The 16852-nt window shown below is 38.1% G+C and overlaps 2 protein-coding genes across 4 annotated transcripts in view; one reads left to right on the plus strand and one right to left on the minus strand.

Annotated features, from left to right (window-relative positions):
• The first annotated feature begins 117 nt into the window (after positions 1 to 117).
• Positions 118 to 6008, plus strand: dnajc3a (DnaJ (Hsp40) homolog, subfamily C, member 3a). The gene is made up of 12 exons (XM_079464367.1): positions 118 to 365; positions 922 to 1032; positions 1158 to 1282; positions 1533 to 1607; positions 2043 to 2195; positions 2604 to 2785; positions 3147 to 3266; positions 3705 to 3810; positions 3915 to 4035; positions 4377 to 4509; positions 4591 to 4739; positions 4873 to 6008. The coding sequence occupies exons 1-12, from the start codon at positions 284 to 286 to the stop codon at positions 5028 to 5030; spliced, it is 1515 nt and encodes a 504-aa protein (XP_079320493.1). The 5' UTR covers positions 118 to 283; the 3' UTR covers positions 5031 to 6008.
• Positions 6009 to 6544: 536 nt separating this feature from the next.
• uggt2 (UDP-glucose glycoprotein glucosyltransferase 2) overlaps positions 6545 to 16852 on the minus strand; it is a 33650-nt gene continuing 23342 nt past the window's right edge. Inside the window, exons 30-40 of one of the 3 annotated variants that reach the window (XR_013787167.1) lie at positions 15839 to 15924; positions 15038 to 15122; positions 14844 to 14926; positions 12508 to 12625; positions 12323 to 12407; positions 11641 to 11823; positions 10796 to 10956; positions 10579 to 10693; positions 10377 to 10493; positions 7800 to 7965; positions 6545 to 7403 (exon numbers count right to left, since the gene is read on the minus strand). Coding sequence is in view for 2 of the 3 variants with exons in the window: in XM_079465107.1 (XP_079321233.1) it covers positions 7281 to 7403; positions 7864 to 7965; positions 10377 to 10493; positions 10579 to 10693; positions 10796 to 10956; positions 11641 to 11823; positions 12323 to 12407; positions 12508 to 12609; positions 14844 to 14926; positions 15038 to 15122; positions 15839 to 15924 (1242 nt within the window). In the remaining variant the exon portion in view is untranslated. The remainder of the gene's footprint in view (positions 7404 to 7799; positions 7966 to 10376; positions 10494 to 10578; positions 10694 to 10795; positions 10957 to 11640; positions 11824 to 12322; positions 12408 to 12507; positions 12626 to 14843; positions 14927 to 15037; positions 15123 to 15838; positions 15925 to 16852) is intronic. The other 2 variants (XM_079465108.1, XM_079465107.1) reach the window with 2 other exon arrangements.

Raw genomic sequence — 16852 nt, forward strand, 5'->3', positions numbered from 1 at the left:
AATAACTCAAACGTGCTGATTTAAGGTGTCCAAATGTAGTTTATACTCAAAGAAACCCCGACTAGCCGCGCGTGCGCAAACAGAATCAAAATAATGATGCCGTGGCTGGTCTTAGTTGAACCGCGCGCAATAGGCGGGGTTTGGCGAAATATCAGCCAATCAGAGGGACCCACGACCAATGGGCATGATGTCTGCTAGCCTGACTGCTGCGCGAATACTCAGCGTGGCTTTAGTTAGTTTATACATTGAATCAGGGATTTGAAAGAGTCAATAAAAAGGAAACATGGTTACCATAAACCCAACAGCGCACAAATTAATGAGTTACGTTCCCTTTTTACTGGTTTTGATCGATCTTCGATTTGAAGGTAAGCTATCGGTTCTAATGCTCATTGTTAAAAGTAACGTTTTGTAACTAAGTGTGTAATGACGCGAAGTTCGTCTTTTTAATTATCAATAAAGTATTAAGCAATACATTAATAAATACATTGTTTAGACAAAGTGACTGTCTGGTTGTTTCAGTGCGCGAGATGTCAGTGAGTGAATAACAGCTGTTTAGATGTGCACACGTCATACACATGGAAAAACCTGACATGACAAATCTGTCAAGAAACCTGTTAGCCTTCTTTTACGTTTTAATAATGGCGATCGACTGCTGTCTGCTTACGATTTCTCGATGTAGCTTGTGAGATTTTACTTTGTGCATAGTGGATTTTGTCTTAACTTTTTAACGATTTTGGCTCAAATAAATGACGTTTATTCTGATTTCCATAGATTTAGTATACTTTGTTTATTCCATTTCTACATTAGTGAATACTGTATTATATTCATTGTCAATACAATTGGAAACTACTCATGTCTACTCTTCTTTTATAAATGAGACATCCCTTACTGTACTTAGTTTACATCTGACATGAATTTCAGGTGTCAATGGTGGAAAGGACGGTGGAGTGGAGAACCATCTTGAAATGGGGAAGAAGCTTCTGGCCGCAGGGCAGCTGGCTGATGCTCTCTCTCATTTCCACGCTGCTGTTGGTGAGTACTGGAACCTCCAGATCTAACAGCTTGCATTTGATATCGTGTCAAACAAGCAATAGTGCATTCTCACATCTTTGTTACATCTATACCTAATTTTCCCATGTGCCTGTTAAATTGATCAGATGGAGACCCCCAAAATTACATCGCCTATTATAGGAGAGCAACTGTGTACCTAGCCATGGGAAAATCGAAATCTGCATTACCAGATCTCAGCAAAGTGATCGAACTTAAACCTGACTTCACATCGGTAAGTAAAAAATGAACACAATTTGGTCTAATCCTGGTTGGTTGGTCCTAGCTGGTTTAAGAAGGTTTAGCTGGTCTTCCTACCTGGCCAAACTAGTGTAGCTGCTCTGACCACATCCATCCCCCCCTCAAAAAAACTGACCAGCAGGTTTAAATTGTTTTTCACCAGGTATGACTAACTGGGTTGAAATTGTAATGATTTATCATCACCAAGAACAAGAAATATGCCACTGTTCTTTTGTGATCCACAGGCGAGGCTTCAGAGAGGAAATCTACTACTGAAACACGGCAAACTTGATGAAGCAGAAAGCGATTTAAAAAAAGTGGTGAGTGACATTTGCATTGACCTTCGAGATTATTCTTCATCAATATATGCAAAATCTGTAAAAGTATATGTCTGTAGAAGGATGGATATCATTATCATTACAACTATTGCAAGGCTTTCCAGATCGCATAACACCTGACATTGTGTCACCTAGAAGGAAACGCAATATTTAGCTTCTCCTGTAATTACTGTACACCTCCCTGAAGTGCCGTAGTATTCCTTAAACATTGATAATGTCTTTAAATTCCCTCTTCAGGGTATAGACTCGCATGAGTCAATTAGTGGGGTATATTATCAGTGTAATTCTCCCAAAGGCATTCACTGAAGATCCTTTGTTTTTGTTTAATATGAAGAGGAGTGCAGTACTTCCTGTTGCTGCTTCTGCTGTCGGGCATTACCTGTTGGACTCATACGTTTTTGTTCGTCTCTCATCCAGCTCAAATCAAATCCAAGCAGCAGAGAAGAGCAGGAGGCCCAGAGCCAGCTGAAGAAAGCAGATGAAATTCAGAGACTGGTGGCTCAGGCTCAGAGCGATTTCAGCCGCAAAGATTACATTTCTGCCACCTCGTACCTCGACATCATCATCGATGTGAGTTAAGCAGAAAATGTCCCGCACAAATGTTTATATTAGACTTAGAGGTTGTATTTGCTTCAGGTGTTCTATGCTGCCTTTGTACTGTTCTGGGAATAAAGCAATGTTTTGGGAGAGCTCTCCATGTTTGTTTGTTTGTTAGATCACAAGCATTTTCAAACAAAACAAATATTATGTTAAAGGCCAGTGTGATCTGTTGACAGAAATGGAATATAATATACACAAATATGTCTTCAAATGTGTATTAAGAGCTTACGTAATGAGGCATTATGTTTTTATTACCTTAGAATGAGCTATTTCTTTCTACATACACCGCAGGTCCCCTTGCAGTGAGAGGAAGTCATTGGTGAGTGTCACACTCATGACTTAAGTATCTGTTATTTACTGTCTTGTGATTTTCTTAAGACATGTGTCTGGGATGCAGACTCCAGAGAGATGCGTGCCGAGTGTTACATACAGCTGGGTGAAATGGGTAAAGCCATCAGTGACCTCAAAGCTGCTTCAAAACTGAAAAGTGACAACACTCAGGCTTTCTACAAGCTAAGCTCCATCTATTACAACCTGGGAGACCACGAGATGTCCCTGAAGTAAGACATGGGGTTATTATTAATGCATTAAGACCGACTATAGTAAGTCTTATTGTGAGATACATAGAATGTGTTTTGAATAGAACTAGTTGTTTTCAAAATAGTATGTGAAAAAGTAGTATGCATGTAGTGTGCAAGGTTTTTTCTTTTGCATTATAAGTAAACATGAGGCAGTGTCCAGACACTATTCAATTGGAACTGGTTCATTAAAAATGTTTATAGGTCATGCAAGCCAAGCAAATATACTGTATAAAAGATAGCACGAAGAGTATAGCAGTATGCTATTCTGAATATAGCCTAAATTTGGACTATGCCTTTAAAAACCCAGATCCTGATCTAAATCTCTTGTTTTGGTGTGCAGTGAGGTGAGAGAATGTCTAAAGCTGGACCCTGATCATAAGCAGTGCTTCAGCCACTACAAGCAGGTTAAGAAACTCAACAAGCAGATCCAGGCCGCAGAGGAACTGATCGATCAACAGCAGTACGTCACAATACTATTATATAACTAACCTTCAACAAACATAAATGTTAGGTTCTGTAGACATATACTGGCTTAAATGACTTGTCATATTTTGTAATTGTTTAGCAGGCTGTTACCTCCGCCTTTGAATCTACATTCACCCTTTTGTCATTCAAACCTTTGACTTTCTTCTGCCGAACAAAAAAGATCACAGAACTGGCCCGCATTCGTTTCTATAACATTCTTCAAAATATCTTATTTTGTGTTCTGCAGAAGAAAGAATAAATAATGACAGATACACATATTTAACCACTAAAATACACCACGCCCACTCTCTGCATGTTTTCTGTATACATCCGTTTAAATGATTTACAAAAGGTCCCCATATTCATTTTCCAAAGAACTAAGCTACTGAATACAGCCGTTTAGAAATTAAGTGTTTTTTTCACAAATCTACAGGTACAGTGATGCAGTTAGTAAATATGAAGCTGTCATGAAGGCCGAACCAAATGTTCCTCAGTTCTTACTTAATGCCAAAGAGCGCATATGCCATTGTCTGTCTAAGGTAAGAGTGAGCACCCTGACCACCAGGTGGCACTGTCTACTACAGCTTACACTTCATTCATGTAAAATATATTTTAGTGGTGTAAATATGTTTTTTTTTAACAGGACCAGCAACCTGCCAAAGCCATATCCGTATGCAGCGAAGTTCTGAGTTCAGATCCTCACAACGTTAACGCTTTGAAAGACAGAGCCGAGGCTTATCTTCAGGATGACCAATATGAAGAAGGTGGGTCTGAATTGTATTTATCAAAACAATTTTTGGTTTTTAACCATAATTTGAAACGTAATGAAACACCAGTTTAGACTATATTAGACTATGTTACTATTTAATATATTAAAATGTTATTTTGAAATTAGTTGTCCTTACAATAATCCTAAATAATCAAAAATCAGCTCAAGACAGACATATTTGGCCAGTGGCGGCTTTAAATTGTATTTATTTATTTTAAAGCGTGGTGTTAAATATCCCCTTGGTAAGAATTGAGCCCATTGGTCCATTTTGATGTTTTGTTTTTAAACATTGCTTTGAAAAAACTGGTTGGATAACAGAATGTTGTTCTCCTGCAGCCATTAAAGACTTTGGGACTGCTAAAGAACTCACCGAGAATGACCGTCAGATAAAAGAGGGTCTGGAGAGAGCACAGCGACTCCTTAAACAGTCTCAGAAGAGAGATTACTACAAGATTCTGGGCGTTAAGAGGTTAGATATTAGATACTGCAATTTGGCATATTTGTATTGTTATGAATGTCTTATATTCACTCTTATTAAACGTGGTTGCAGGACTGCCCAGAAAAAGGAGATCTTGAAAGCGTACAGGAAGTTAGCACAGCGGTGGCATCCGGACAATTTCCAGAATCCAGAAGAAAAGAAAAAGGCAGAGAAGAAATTCATAGACATCGCTCAAGCCAAAGAAGTTCTAACTGACCCAGGTAAAAAGTCTACAAGTCTGGTTTCAAACCAGTGCGTTTTTGCCTGCTTTTACTCTGTTAAAGTAACAGTTACACAGTAACAGTTATTCAAGACGATGATTTATGCTGTCATGTTCGTCTTGTATCTCTGCAGAAATGAGGAGTAAGTTTGACCAAGGCGAGGACCCCATGGATCCAGAGAGTCAGCAGGGAGGAGGGCATCACCACCACTTCCACGGAGGATGGGATAATTTTCACGGATTCAACCCTTTTGGTTCTGGACCTTTTAATTTCAAATTCAATCATAACTAAAAGGTTCAGCTGAGAGGACATATGGAGGATTGACGTGTCCTGGAATCAGCCAATGGAAACCGAGACGCTGATCCCGCCCACATGCTTGGTTCTATCATCAAGTGGCTTAAAATGCCCATGTGATCCTGTTCAGTGGTCAAGTGATCCCACTTGCTGACTGTCACTCTCATTTGAAGAATTTGTGTTAAAGCAAATCCCTTTCAGGGATCTTATAACTGTCAGCATAAAGGTGTATTTGCAAAGCATCGTCTATGCTCACACGGACCTTTATTCCCAAGAATAGTATGTACATAGAAAACAAACTATTTTTCTATGAATCAAGTAATATGTAAATACTGAAATAAAGAGATATGAATGCTTATTTAAATGAACAGAGACGTTTGTCAATTTGCATTGTTGCATCCAAGTTGTACGTCACACTCTAAAGAGAGACCACAATCCAGTACCTCATGATGTATTTTTGTAGGCTAACCCGGAAGTAAGGGCCATGCTGGTTCCCTCGATCGAAAGCCTATGCATTTTCCACATAGACTGGTGGAAGATCATAAAACATAAGATCTGTGATTAACAAATGTTCATGATGTTTACATATTTTGTCTATCAAGATCATCTTTATAGATTGACACAATAGTTGCTATTTTTGAAGCCGAAATACAATCGACAGAACTAAATGCGAACATGAGGCTACACGTGGCCGCCGCCACCAATCCTCCGACAACTTTATCAAACTTTATTAAAAATGTGTTCCCTGGCAAGTAATTACTCCGTGAATGAACCCCCAGCAATTATTTTAGACATTTGTGCCCATGTTGCATTATTTGTGAGATTTGTGTGAAGATGTAATGTCCCCACCAAAGGAAGTAGATTTTAGGAACTTGTTAGCAACCGCCGCTTTAAAGACACAATAAAGGTTTAAAAAATCAAAAGCGGGTTATAACTGGTGTGTTTCATGTCATAGAATAAAACGTGGACACATGTAAAGGTTTTGTTAGCAAGAGACTTATTTCAGGCGAGTTACCAAAAACCCATACAAAAAACCTAGACTTTGGGTCGATGGAACCGGAAGTCTTAAAATGCTAACTCACTTCTGGGGTTGGCATACAGTCATCTATGATGTGCTCCATAGATAGAAGAACGAAAAGACATTTAGAACAAAGTAAATAGATTTTAGCAGCATCTAGTGGTGATGTTTCGAATTGCAAGCAATGGCTCACTCCACCCCTCCCGATTGAAGCATTTTCGCTTCTTTGCCGAAGGAGATTGTCTGTTAAGGGCTACTGTAGAGACAACATGGCAAATTCCATGCAAGGTGGCCCGTGGTGTATGTAGATAGAAATAGCTCATTCTAAGATAATAAAAACATACTTCATTATATAAGGTCCTTATACACCTCTGAATACGTTACGTTCATTTGACTGCATTTCTGTCAATAGATCCTCTAAAAAACTACACACTAGACCTTTATCATTTAGTAGATTCTAAAAACAGTCTGCCATAAATCACAGATTATCTTTCTCAGAATAAAAATATCACTTTATTCCTGAGAAAATCCACATCCTTTTATATTCCAGGCATTGTAAAAAATGTTTGTATGAGCAAAAAACAATACAACCAATAGCAATTTAGTGTTCGAACTAAGGTAGTATTTGTAGTGACAGTAGGACCGGTTGACTAAAGCTGTGACTGCAATACAGAATGTATGCTTTACTCTGCAGTACTTTATGACTGCATGCCATGGACTATGCTGGAAATTGTTCATATTGTTCAATTTAGAGTGCAAATTCAATACATGATTTAAAAAATGTATTCAAAAGCCAAAAACCCTTCATACTGTATGTGAACAATGATGTTGAAAGACAAAACATGGTGACAAAATACTGAAACATAAAATCCGTTGTGTAATATATTGCAAAACAGCACATCTGTTGTCTTGAATGGAGGAATGTGCACAGTATCGACATTATTTTTCGTTATAAATATGACATACATTTATAAACCCGTGCCATTGTAAGATCATAGACTGGCCAAACATAGCTCACAACACAATGTCTAAATCGTTCCTGACAATGATACAAAAAGCTGCAGAGTGTATTCGCCACAGTTTACATCAAAACATCAGAAAGGTTGATCCTTCATTCAAAATGATATATACATCACCAAAAATGACATGAAGTTCTTTAAAAACGTTTATTTTAGTGTATATTTCCTCAGTGTTCTCTGAGCTGCAGTGTAACGGTGTGTTCCGGTGTGTTATGTTATAGAACACATCTCTGTATGGCTGTCGAGTTCAAGCATCTCAGGAAGATCATGTGCTAACATCAATCTCCCCTTAGCCGCTGTAAGCACTCGCCTAAAGTTCGTCCCGTTGAGTACCTGTCAAAATACACATGATGTTTAGCAACTGCGCTGTAATGGCACCACATTGATCATAGATCTGTAATTTCTGGGTGAACTGTCCCTTTAAACATCCAAATACTGGGCTATATGACACATCTTTAGATTGGATATTGCAGTTCAATAATTAGAGTGGCCCGAGTACAAAGACTAGTGTGGCTCATTTAACAATTTCAACAGTAGAGATGTCATAGATGCCACAGTAATGGCGGCCTCTATAGGTTAACGTGTATTACATGTGTTTTGTTTTAAAGTAGTTTTAATGTATGCGCATACAAATCTTCAAGTATTGAGAGTAACTTGTTATATGTTGTGATTGTATAAATGGAACAGCATTGTTAATAATTGTTCAATGTTATTGTCGTGCATTTGTACCAGTGGGCCGCGACGATGAGGATGGGCTTTCTTGTCGGCTTGTTTTCTCTTTCTGCTCATTCACCTGCCTCAGAAATTGCTTTATCTCATTGTCGTACTTGGACCATTCCGGAACGATCCTTACTGCTGCAATCAGCTTGGGCTCTTTGGTCTTTGGGTTATTGCACTGCAATAAATCAACACAAAGCAAACCATCAGTTTTGGCAGCAAAACACTTCTTTGAACGGCAGCCTGTTCAGACTGTGTCTGGATGACCTTATTTAATTTCGTGAACCCTCTTGAAGTGAAAATTGCCAACGCTGTTCATCTATAATGGAGTTTGAAATCAACACTTTAATGACTTGTGAGTCACAAAGCTCATTTTTACAACATAACGGCACTTTCATTGCATCAATGCCACGGGAAGTTGGGAAAGTTAGAGGAGGAATGACCCATGAAAGTAAAAGCACATCAGGACTGAAAACTTCAGTTTGTTTATAATCCACTACTAGATTTCTATGTACACCTAAAAAAATCTGTAAACCTGTTAATCGTTTACAGGGTAGATGCAAAACATGAATTTTAATTTTAAGTCATGATAAACATTTGATAAAATTATGTTTTACTTTAAATCTTGTAAACCCAAAAGTTTTCTTTCATGTCAAATTAAATCATAAGCAATTTATTGCTGTATAACAACAGAACAAGATAAAAGAGATAAAAACGTTTTATATATATTATATATAACACAATTATATATATATATATATATATATATATATATATTATGTACGGATGCTGAAAAATTTAAGAAACCATTTTCAAGATTATTTTCAGTTTCCCAAATACGCTATTTATAAGTGTGAGTTTTTACAACATGCAACATTTTTGTTTTAATTCTGTGAACTACTAACAATATTTCTCCCAAATTTCAAATAAAAACATTGTTTCTATTTATCTGCATTTATTTGCAGAAAATGAAAGCTGGAGAAACAGGTCATAATAACAGAAAATATGTTTTGTATAATTTCAAACCTCAAATTCTGCAAAGAAAACAAGTTCATGTTCACTTTTAAGCAATACAAGAGTAACATTTGTACATGTATTTAGCAAAAGTAAGACAAAAGTGAAAATCTTTTTGATCAGTGTTTGTGTCTTGTCATGCTGTCAATCTTTTACATTCCTGTTGGATGACTTTGTTTGGACTGTCACCTTAAATCCGATTTATGTGCATATCCGATTTAAATCTTATTTAAATAATTTATTGTCCACACTGTGTATGGCAACAGTTCAGTTCCGTTTTAAATGCATTTTTTTGCAATATCTGATTTGGTTGCTATGGCAATGACAGGGAGCGTTGAACTTCATGCGTCGCTGTGCAAGCACATTGCTCTGTGTCCCTCTTGCAGTATGGTGATGTCATATGCTGATCAGCGCTGTGTAGAGTCGAACATGGCAAATCTTTCCACCGCACCGGATTACCATGTCTAATAAACCAGCTGCTGAAGTGTATAAAGCGGGTATGCGTGGCTTTATTCAGTGCTCGCGTCTCCTCCAGTACACAGACAACACCATAGCAGCCTTATATCTGCAAAGACGTCTGACGTGCTTGAGTTTCAACGTTGTGTTTCACGTGGTGCAAGAACGTAAGACAAAAGCTACTCAAATCCGATCTGAGCGATCAGACTGAAATGGATTTCCAGAAGTTCAGGATTTCAGACCACATATGAATGTTCACACTTGCTTAATATGATGGAATTTCAATTAGATAAGCACATAAAATGGATTTAAGGTGACAGTCTGAACAAAGCCTTGAGGTTCGATTGTGTTGAAATGGATTGGAATGACCACAATACATCTAGAAATGCTGATTGAATGAAAATGATCTCTTCCCACAGCGTTACAACTGTATTATGCTCCTAGACAGCAGGTAGACTTGTAATAGTCCATGAAGGAATGAACCCTTTCAGTAAGTCTGAATAAAAACAAACCCATATACCCCTGGAGCAAAACAGTTTAATGACAACACTTGGTATATATAAATGAGGTGAGAGTTTTGAGTAGAATGACACGGTCAGCATTCTTGGAAATGTGAGTGAGAGAGCAGCAGATCCGAGTCCATACACTGAACCTGTGCTATGTCTGTTCAGCAACCCGTTTCTAAACTCACACCCATTTTCTTTACAACAGTCTCTAATGAGACATTTCCCTCCCCACCTCGGAGGAGCAGCCGGCAGGGAAGGAGAGGGTGTAAATGAGACTACTATTTTTGTCATTCTGTGCATGTCTTAGCCATAGTGGAAATGAAGAAATCTGGATAGCATCCGCTGCAGGCACTTTAACCACACATCACATTATCAGGTTTTCAAGGTGCTCTTTTGTAAAACTGTACCAAAAAGTCACGGATTTGTCTCTGCTAAAATGGCGAGCTGTACCAAACATATTGTTAAGTTAAGCTTGAGGATTTTAAATATCTAAACTCTGTAATGGATTGAAAAACATGCAAGATCAATTAACTTTATTTAAATGAACAGTCACAAATCAATTCATGGTTATGCAGTGAAAGAACACAGTTGTTAGTGTATCTTCAATACTAACCAGATCTATGGTCTTGGCACTCGTCTTGGATTTGTCGTCACACCAGGTTTCGCACCATAGCCACTCCTGAGGAAGGGACTTAATGGCTACTTGATGGATCATGTTGTTGGGAAGGTCCTGTTACAAAAGAAACAGCGTTTTGTCTACCGTAATTCTCACGTTTGTTTCATAGTGGAAGTGTCCGGTGATGTCAGGTACGTACCTGGTCCAGGTTGGAAAGACTGTTGGGATCTTGGCTTAAGGCTTGATACTGTCCTCTGAGCCTGTCTCCAGCTGCTATCTTTCGGAATTTCTTTAGGTCAACCACATATAATGCACTGGAAAGTAAAGTCCACAATTATTGAATCTATGTTAAAATATTTGTGAACACATAGAGAAAAGTGATATTCTGTGATCTCAATGATTTGTTTCTGGCGCACCTGATGTGGTATCTTCTGTGTCCAAGATGGGATGCCCAGTAGCCGGTCTTCCAAAACCGGTAACCTTCCATCTCTTTTCGGCTGTCACAGAATGGAGTATATCCATACGGAGCGCCCTCTAGATCCAGATCTTTCAGCTCTTTCAAATCCGCCCTGACAATCTGAATACAATACACTTAGCTTCAGAAACCAAAACACTTCAAAGTAATAGTTCGCCCAAATATTTGTATTCCGTCATTATTTTCTCACCCCCTTTTCAATTAAAATGTTTATGGCTTTCTTTCTTCTGCAGAACACAAGAAGATATTTTGATGAAAGCTGGTAACCGAACACACAGGCCCTCATTCACTATTGTATGGACACAAAACCAATGCAAGCGAATGGGGGCCAGTTAACAACATTCTTCAAAATATCTACCTTTGTGTTCTGTGAAAGAAAGAAAATCATACAGGTTTGAAATGACAAGAGGCTGAGTAAATGATCACAGATTCACTTTAAAGGAACAGCTCACCCAAAAAATGCTCCCCATTGACTTTCCACAGTAGGAATAACATTTACTATGGTCAGTGGGGACCATTTTTCGGTGAACTATTCCTTAAATGAGTATAATAAATATAGAAATGTAGAAAATTAGATAATAATAATATATATTTTGAAGTTATATAATTATATATATTTTTGAAGTGTTATGTGTTCAATGAAGTGAGATAATAAGACAATAATGTTGAAATTTGGACTTTATCAGCACCAGAGCATTACAATGTTTAGCTTTTTTAATTTATGTTCAGTGTATACGAAGCAGATTGCTAGTAACTCATTCTGTGGGTAACCATGTGTAAGTTCACCTGATCAGCATCAACAAAGATGATCTTGTCCACAGCCAGAGGAAACAGCACATCCAGGAAGAGGATCTTATAACCCCAGATGATGCGCTGCTTTTCTGTCTGCTGGTGAAGCCAGCGAGGCCACTTATACTGAACCAGTTCATACTGGAAACCATACGCCTTTGCCATGTGAGCAATAGTATCCTGTACAAATACACAAAATGCATTAGAATGAATGTAATTTTACTTTATTAAGCTCATCACGACAATCTATTTATTTTAGGTTCCATGTTGGTGCATGCAAGGTCTGGCGTAGGCAGGATTTCACCATCAGCATAAAGTTTGGTCCACTTTGCAGCTTGTTTTGGCCAAGAACCGCCCACTCAGACAGGAAGAGACCGTCTGACTGACATGTAAAGTGACCGACTTATGTTTATTTATGTGACAAGTCTAAAATCTCAGACACAAAGCAGAATATTCTTCCTTTTGGGGCGGAAAGCTTGTCTCTTTAAAACTGCTACTTTACAGGAAATGGAACAAAATTGTGTATTTAAAAAAAGTAATACTGTGTTTTCAGAAATTTTGATTACAGTATATACAACAGTATATACGTACAGTATGGTATTTTAAACAAAACTATGCGCAGTAAAGTGCATCACATATAACCTATACGTTGTCACATGAAGGGCTATATAAGTCTTACCTTGAATGAGGGGGAGAGGTAGTTTTTGAGAAACCAGAACTTGACTGGGGTTGTCGTGTGTTGAAGGACAGAGAGCATCATTATTCTATAACAGCAAAAAGGAAGCAGCACAAGGCATGCGAGGATGAAATACAGAGCTGACGCAACTTATTGTCAGTGTTTTTTCATACACGTGGGTGTCTTACCTCAGGAAGCGCTCGTATAAATGTCCAGAGGCCACAGAGAAGATGTTGAGGACATCTTTCTTCTTCTGGTCTCCTTTGTTTGCACTCGGGACACCTGCAAAGCTGTAAAACACACACACTTATTTTAAAACCGTGACCAGATTAAAGACCAAATGCGAGTACAGTGTCACATTTGCAAGCACAGCATCAGAGCTGTTGTGCTGTGTCCTGTGAATGTCATGACAGGAATACGTAAACTACTAGTTGTTAACTGACTGTCATGACTCGGCTATTGTAGTATAGAATATATATAATGTACAGTATACATCCTATTGCTGGTGACAATATAATTTATGCATATATATACACACTGATATGCATTCATACACATACAAGTGACAACTGCTTTGAGAATAGCAGTTTCTGTAATGCTTCTTTCTGATGATTGCATTATTTTCTCCTTATTTACTCAATGCTTCTTGTGTAGCTGTTATGGTTTAGCTAAGACGGATAATAAAAACAATCAAAATGTCCTGACATGGTCCACTGGTTAAAACAGGTCAGTGTTGTGCTTCAGGCAGAGTTGTGGAAATTGCAAAGTCTCTCGGTCAGAAAAAATTATAATCAGGTTTAATCGGTTCAACAAGCACCTCAATTTAATAAAGAAGACCGAACATTGCCTTTACCTAACCAAAAAACAATCTTCATAATGTTTGCAATCCATGACATACAGTTCTCCCAAAAAAGCATCATTCAGCAGTATTTGAAAATGCATGAATTTCATTGGATAGAAAAACAAAATATTAAGAACGTAGAACTAACTCAAAAGTGTTATGGATATTAAAGGTCCAGTGTATGATATGTAGCGGCATCTAGTGGCGAGGTTGTGAATTGCAACCAACGGCTCGCTCCCTTCTCACCAAAATCATTACATTTCAGCATCTATACAAGGAGTTTAGATTAAGACAAAGCCTAAATTATTAGACTTAATATTATGCATATAGACAACTCAACAGATATATGTTACGAAGATGATCAGATTCCTAAAGACCTCAGCCTACATCCCTGCCATACAAAAATCAAGAGCCATCTGTAGCTTTCAACAACCACTCTAGCCAAGATCTCACCTACTGCTGCCTCTGCATACATTTTCACATTAAAGCTGATTTTGATTTGATTTATGTAACAAGCTTTACGCCATGAAACAGCGTATAGCTTTCAGAGCTTCATACTTTCAAAATACAGAGGTTTGTCCAACAAACGGAATCAAGGAGATTAAACTGCAGAGTATGAGTGTTTTCAAACAACTTTCCAAACCTTTCCAAAATCAAGCCCTTCACTAAAGGCAAAGTCATTGAAAGAGAAATGATGGTTACAAACAGAAATTGTTCCGTGTCATTCGCTTGAGAAAGAAAGAATGTAGAGATTAAGGTCCCTACCTTTTCTCCAAAGAACTCCACACACTTCACAAAGAGACAGCAAAAGAGACAGATCACAAAATTGTATTAACAGTGCTGTTAAACACCAGAGCCCACATATATTATAGAGTTTTCAGAATAAAAGTCTGCAGAATGTACTGCACTGAATACATTTTCAAATATGCCAAAATATTTATAGCTCATGTAGGGAGAAAGAAATGTTCAGAATTTAGTAACAACAGATGCGCAATTTGTGAGGAAATCTGCAGCCGTTTACAAGCACAGATTGCAAGCGGGCTTAGTCACATACAGTGTGCAGAGTTCTTGCAGACCACCGTTCTGTTAATGCAACACCATCACTTTGAGATTATTTTAGCAGTCAAAGCCTGTTTTCCAAAAGTACCGTATAAAAAGTGACAGTAAACCTGGAAAGTCTGGCCAATGTGCGGCACAGACATGAGATGACACCCTTTCCAAAGCCTGGTGAGCTATGGTATACAGATAGCATCCTAACTGTCTGAAGTCACAAAAGACTTTACTTAACAAATCAAGTTACAGCAGTTTTTCTCTCGGTCACACACCCCTTTAAACCCATAAAAAAAATCTGGTGCCCACACAAGAAATAATTGCGGACGTGCCACACTGAGTTATAGTGTCTTTTACAAACATCTCACATGTAGCACACTCCACACGAAGCACACTATAGACGCGACTAAAGCTAATGACTTTTAAAACAGACATTTTTTATAATGAGCTACTGTATTGCTATTTTGGCAAAAGTAAGGTATCTCAGAAGGCAGCAGCTTTTGCTGCTTATTATTTGGAATAGGCTGTGTGTCTAGAAGGCGTGTATGATACATTTTGTAAATGCCATTTAGATAGGCAGCACACTAGGTTTTGGAACGGAGCTTAGTGTACAGCTTGCAAAGTCCGACTCGCCTTGTTATGGAGTCCCACAGCCCTTTGGATTCAGTTTCTTCACTTAGCAGATCTTCATTGAGTTTTTCTGGTTTCTTTTGAACCTAATATACAAACAAAATGAATTTGCATTGCTCACCTCGGTTGGCGTTTTACAGAGAAGCGCATCAAATGGTCATGAATGGATTTAGTGCTACTGTAACTCAAACACTTACTCTCACTTTGATGATCTTGCTGTGGAAGCTGTTAAGTACCACGATGACATCACCAGCATCGGCAGGAGAGTCTGTCCCATCATGCCTAAAACACATGACATGTTTCTTCTCTGAATTCTAAAACAAAATCTAGATTTCAACTCCTGAAGGAAGTGCTAGCGCTTGTTAGTGGTGACAGAAAAAAGGAAAAGTTTAAAAAATGTAAGCTTAAATACAGACGAACGGAGGTAGCATATACTTTATGCTAATATGCTAAAAGGTTGCTTTTGAATTTATTGCAGAAAATGAAGACGAGGCAGATGTGGAGCATTTTTTGTATAAAGTTGAAAGAAAAATGCCGTGTTAACTTTAAAGCATGATAAAAGTGCAGTTAACGGTAAATGAAAGCCTGGATCCGTTAGCTTTCACTTTCTAAGCTGAGAATATAAGTGAATCACACACTGGAGAAACACTGAAAGAGTCAGTAGTGTGTGTGTGTGTGTGTGTGTGTGTGTGTTTAAGATTCACACACATACGGTTGGTATCGTTTTGTGCCAGACCACAGAGTGTATGAATAATCATACTGACAATGTGAAAAATGACACTTTCTAACTTTAACTTGCATGAATGAGGTATACATTTTACAGTCTTTACAAGACTTTTAAAAGAAGGCACAACTGTGCTGCCATAAAGAACTGCTAATACAGGCAGAATCTTGACATTGAGGAAATATATTAAAGATGACATAAACAGCATAAACATACGGTTTTGAATGCAATGCGTGTTTTTATCTTCAGCAATATTTGAAGAGAAAACACTCACGCTTGTATTTGATATATGTCCTCGGAGCGGCCTTCACGTAGCCTCAGGATCCAGGCGCCTGGGTTGGCCTTCAACTGGAAATAACCCTTTAATATACAGAGGACCAGAAGACTTTAATACAAGGACAAATGTGAGAGTCTTCATATTAATGCATACATTATATTTAAAGCTGCAATCTGTAACTTGTCTCCCTATCACCATTTGAAGCATAAAATCGCAGATTACATTCAAATTGAATGATATTTTTTGATACATTTTTATTATGAGGTCAACTTTGTTTTTTGAGGATCTATTGACATAAATGCAATATAATATACATAACTAGGTCTTCAGAGGTGTATAAAGACCTTACTTAAGGAAGCGTTATGTTTGTATTACCTTAGAATGAGCTGTTTCTATCTACATACACCGCAGGTCCCCTTGCATAGTATTGGACAAGATTTTTCTACAATAGCCCTAAATGGACAAACTGCCCTACAGAGCATGTTTCGTGAATATGTTATCTCCTACGGCAAAGACGGGAAAACATGATGACATCTTAGTCCTGTCTCAGCCCCCGTAGTGCCTCAAAAGGGACGGGAAGGGGTGGAATAAGCTGTTGGTTGCCGTTCGCAACCTCACCACTAGATGCCCTAAAAATGTTGTACAATGAACCTTTAAGTGATTTTGCTTCATGAAAGTTGCCTTGATACATATTTTTCAGCTTTAATATTTGTAATGTATGGTAACCACTTTCTAAAAGCAATAAGGTACAATAGGGTGTGCTTTACTGTAAATAAATCATGGCTGTAGTGCGTCTGCTTAAAAAAATATTTGTATTTAACCACCATGTCCTGTTGGCTTCCTAAGGACTACAATGCTGAAAGTAAATGTTTTAGATGTACTGTACACCACTCATTCCTTCTCATCTCTCTTTCCTCTAAATGTGATGTTCCAAACTGGTCCTATCCCCCTCTCAATGTCCTATTCATATACACTGAGGCATAAATCTTGCACCTTTGACATCTTTTCCAC

This window comes from Barbatula barbatula, assembly GCF_947034865.1.
Source record: "Barbatula barbatula genome assembly, chromosome: 9".
Taxonomy (NCBI): Eukaryota; Metazoa; Chordata; class Actinopteri; order Cypriniformes; family Nemacheilidae; genus Barbatula; species Barbatula barbatula.

Coding starts and splice junctions, on each gene's coding strand:
- dnajc3a (XM_079464367.1), top strand. CDS start 284: ATGGTTACCATAAACCCAACAGCGCACAAATTAATGAGTTACGTTCCC. Junction 1,283..1,532: donor TTAAACCTGACTTCACATCG/GTAAGTAAAAAA, acceptor TGTGATCCACAG/GCGAGGCTTCAGAGAGGAAA. Junction 4,036..4,376: donor GGATGACCAATATGAAGAAG/GTGGGTCTGAAT, acceptor GTTCTCCTGCAG/CCATTAAAGACTTTGGGACT.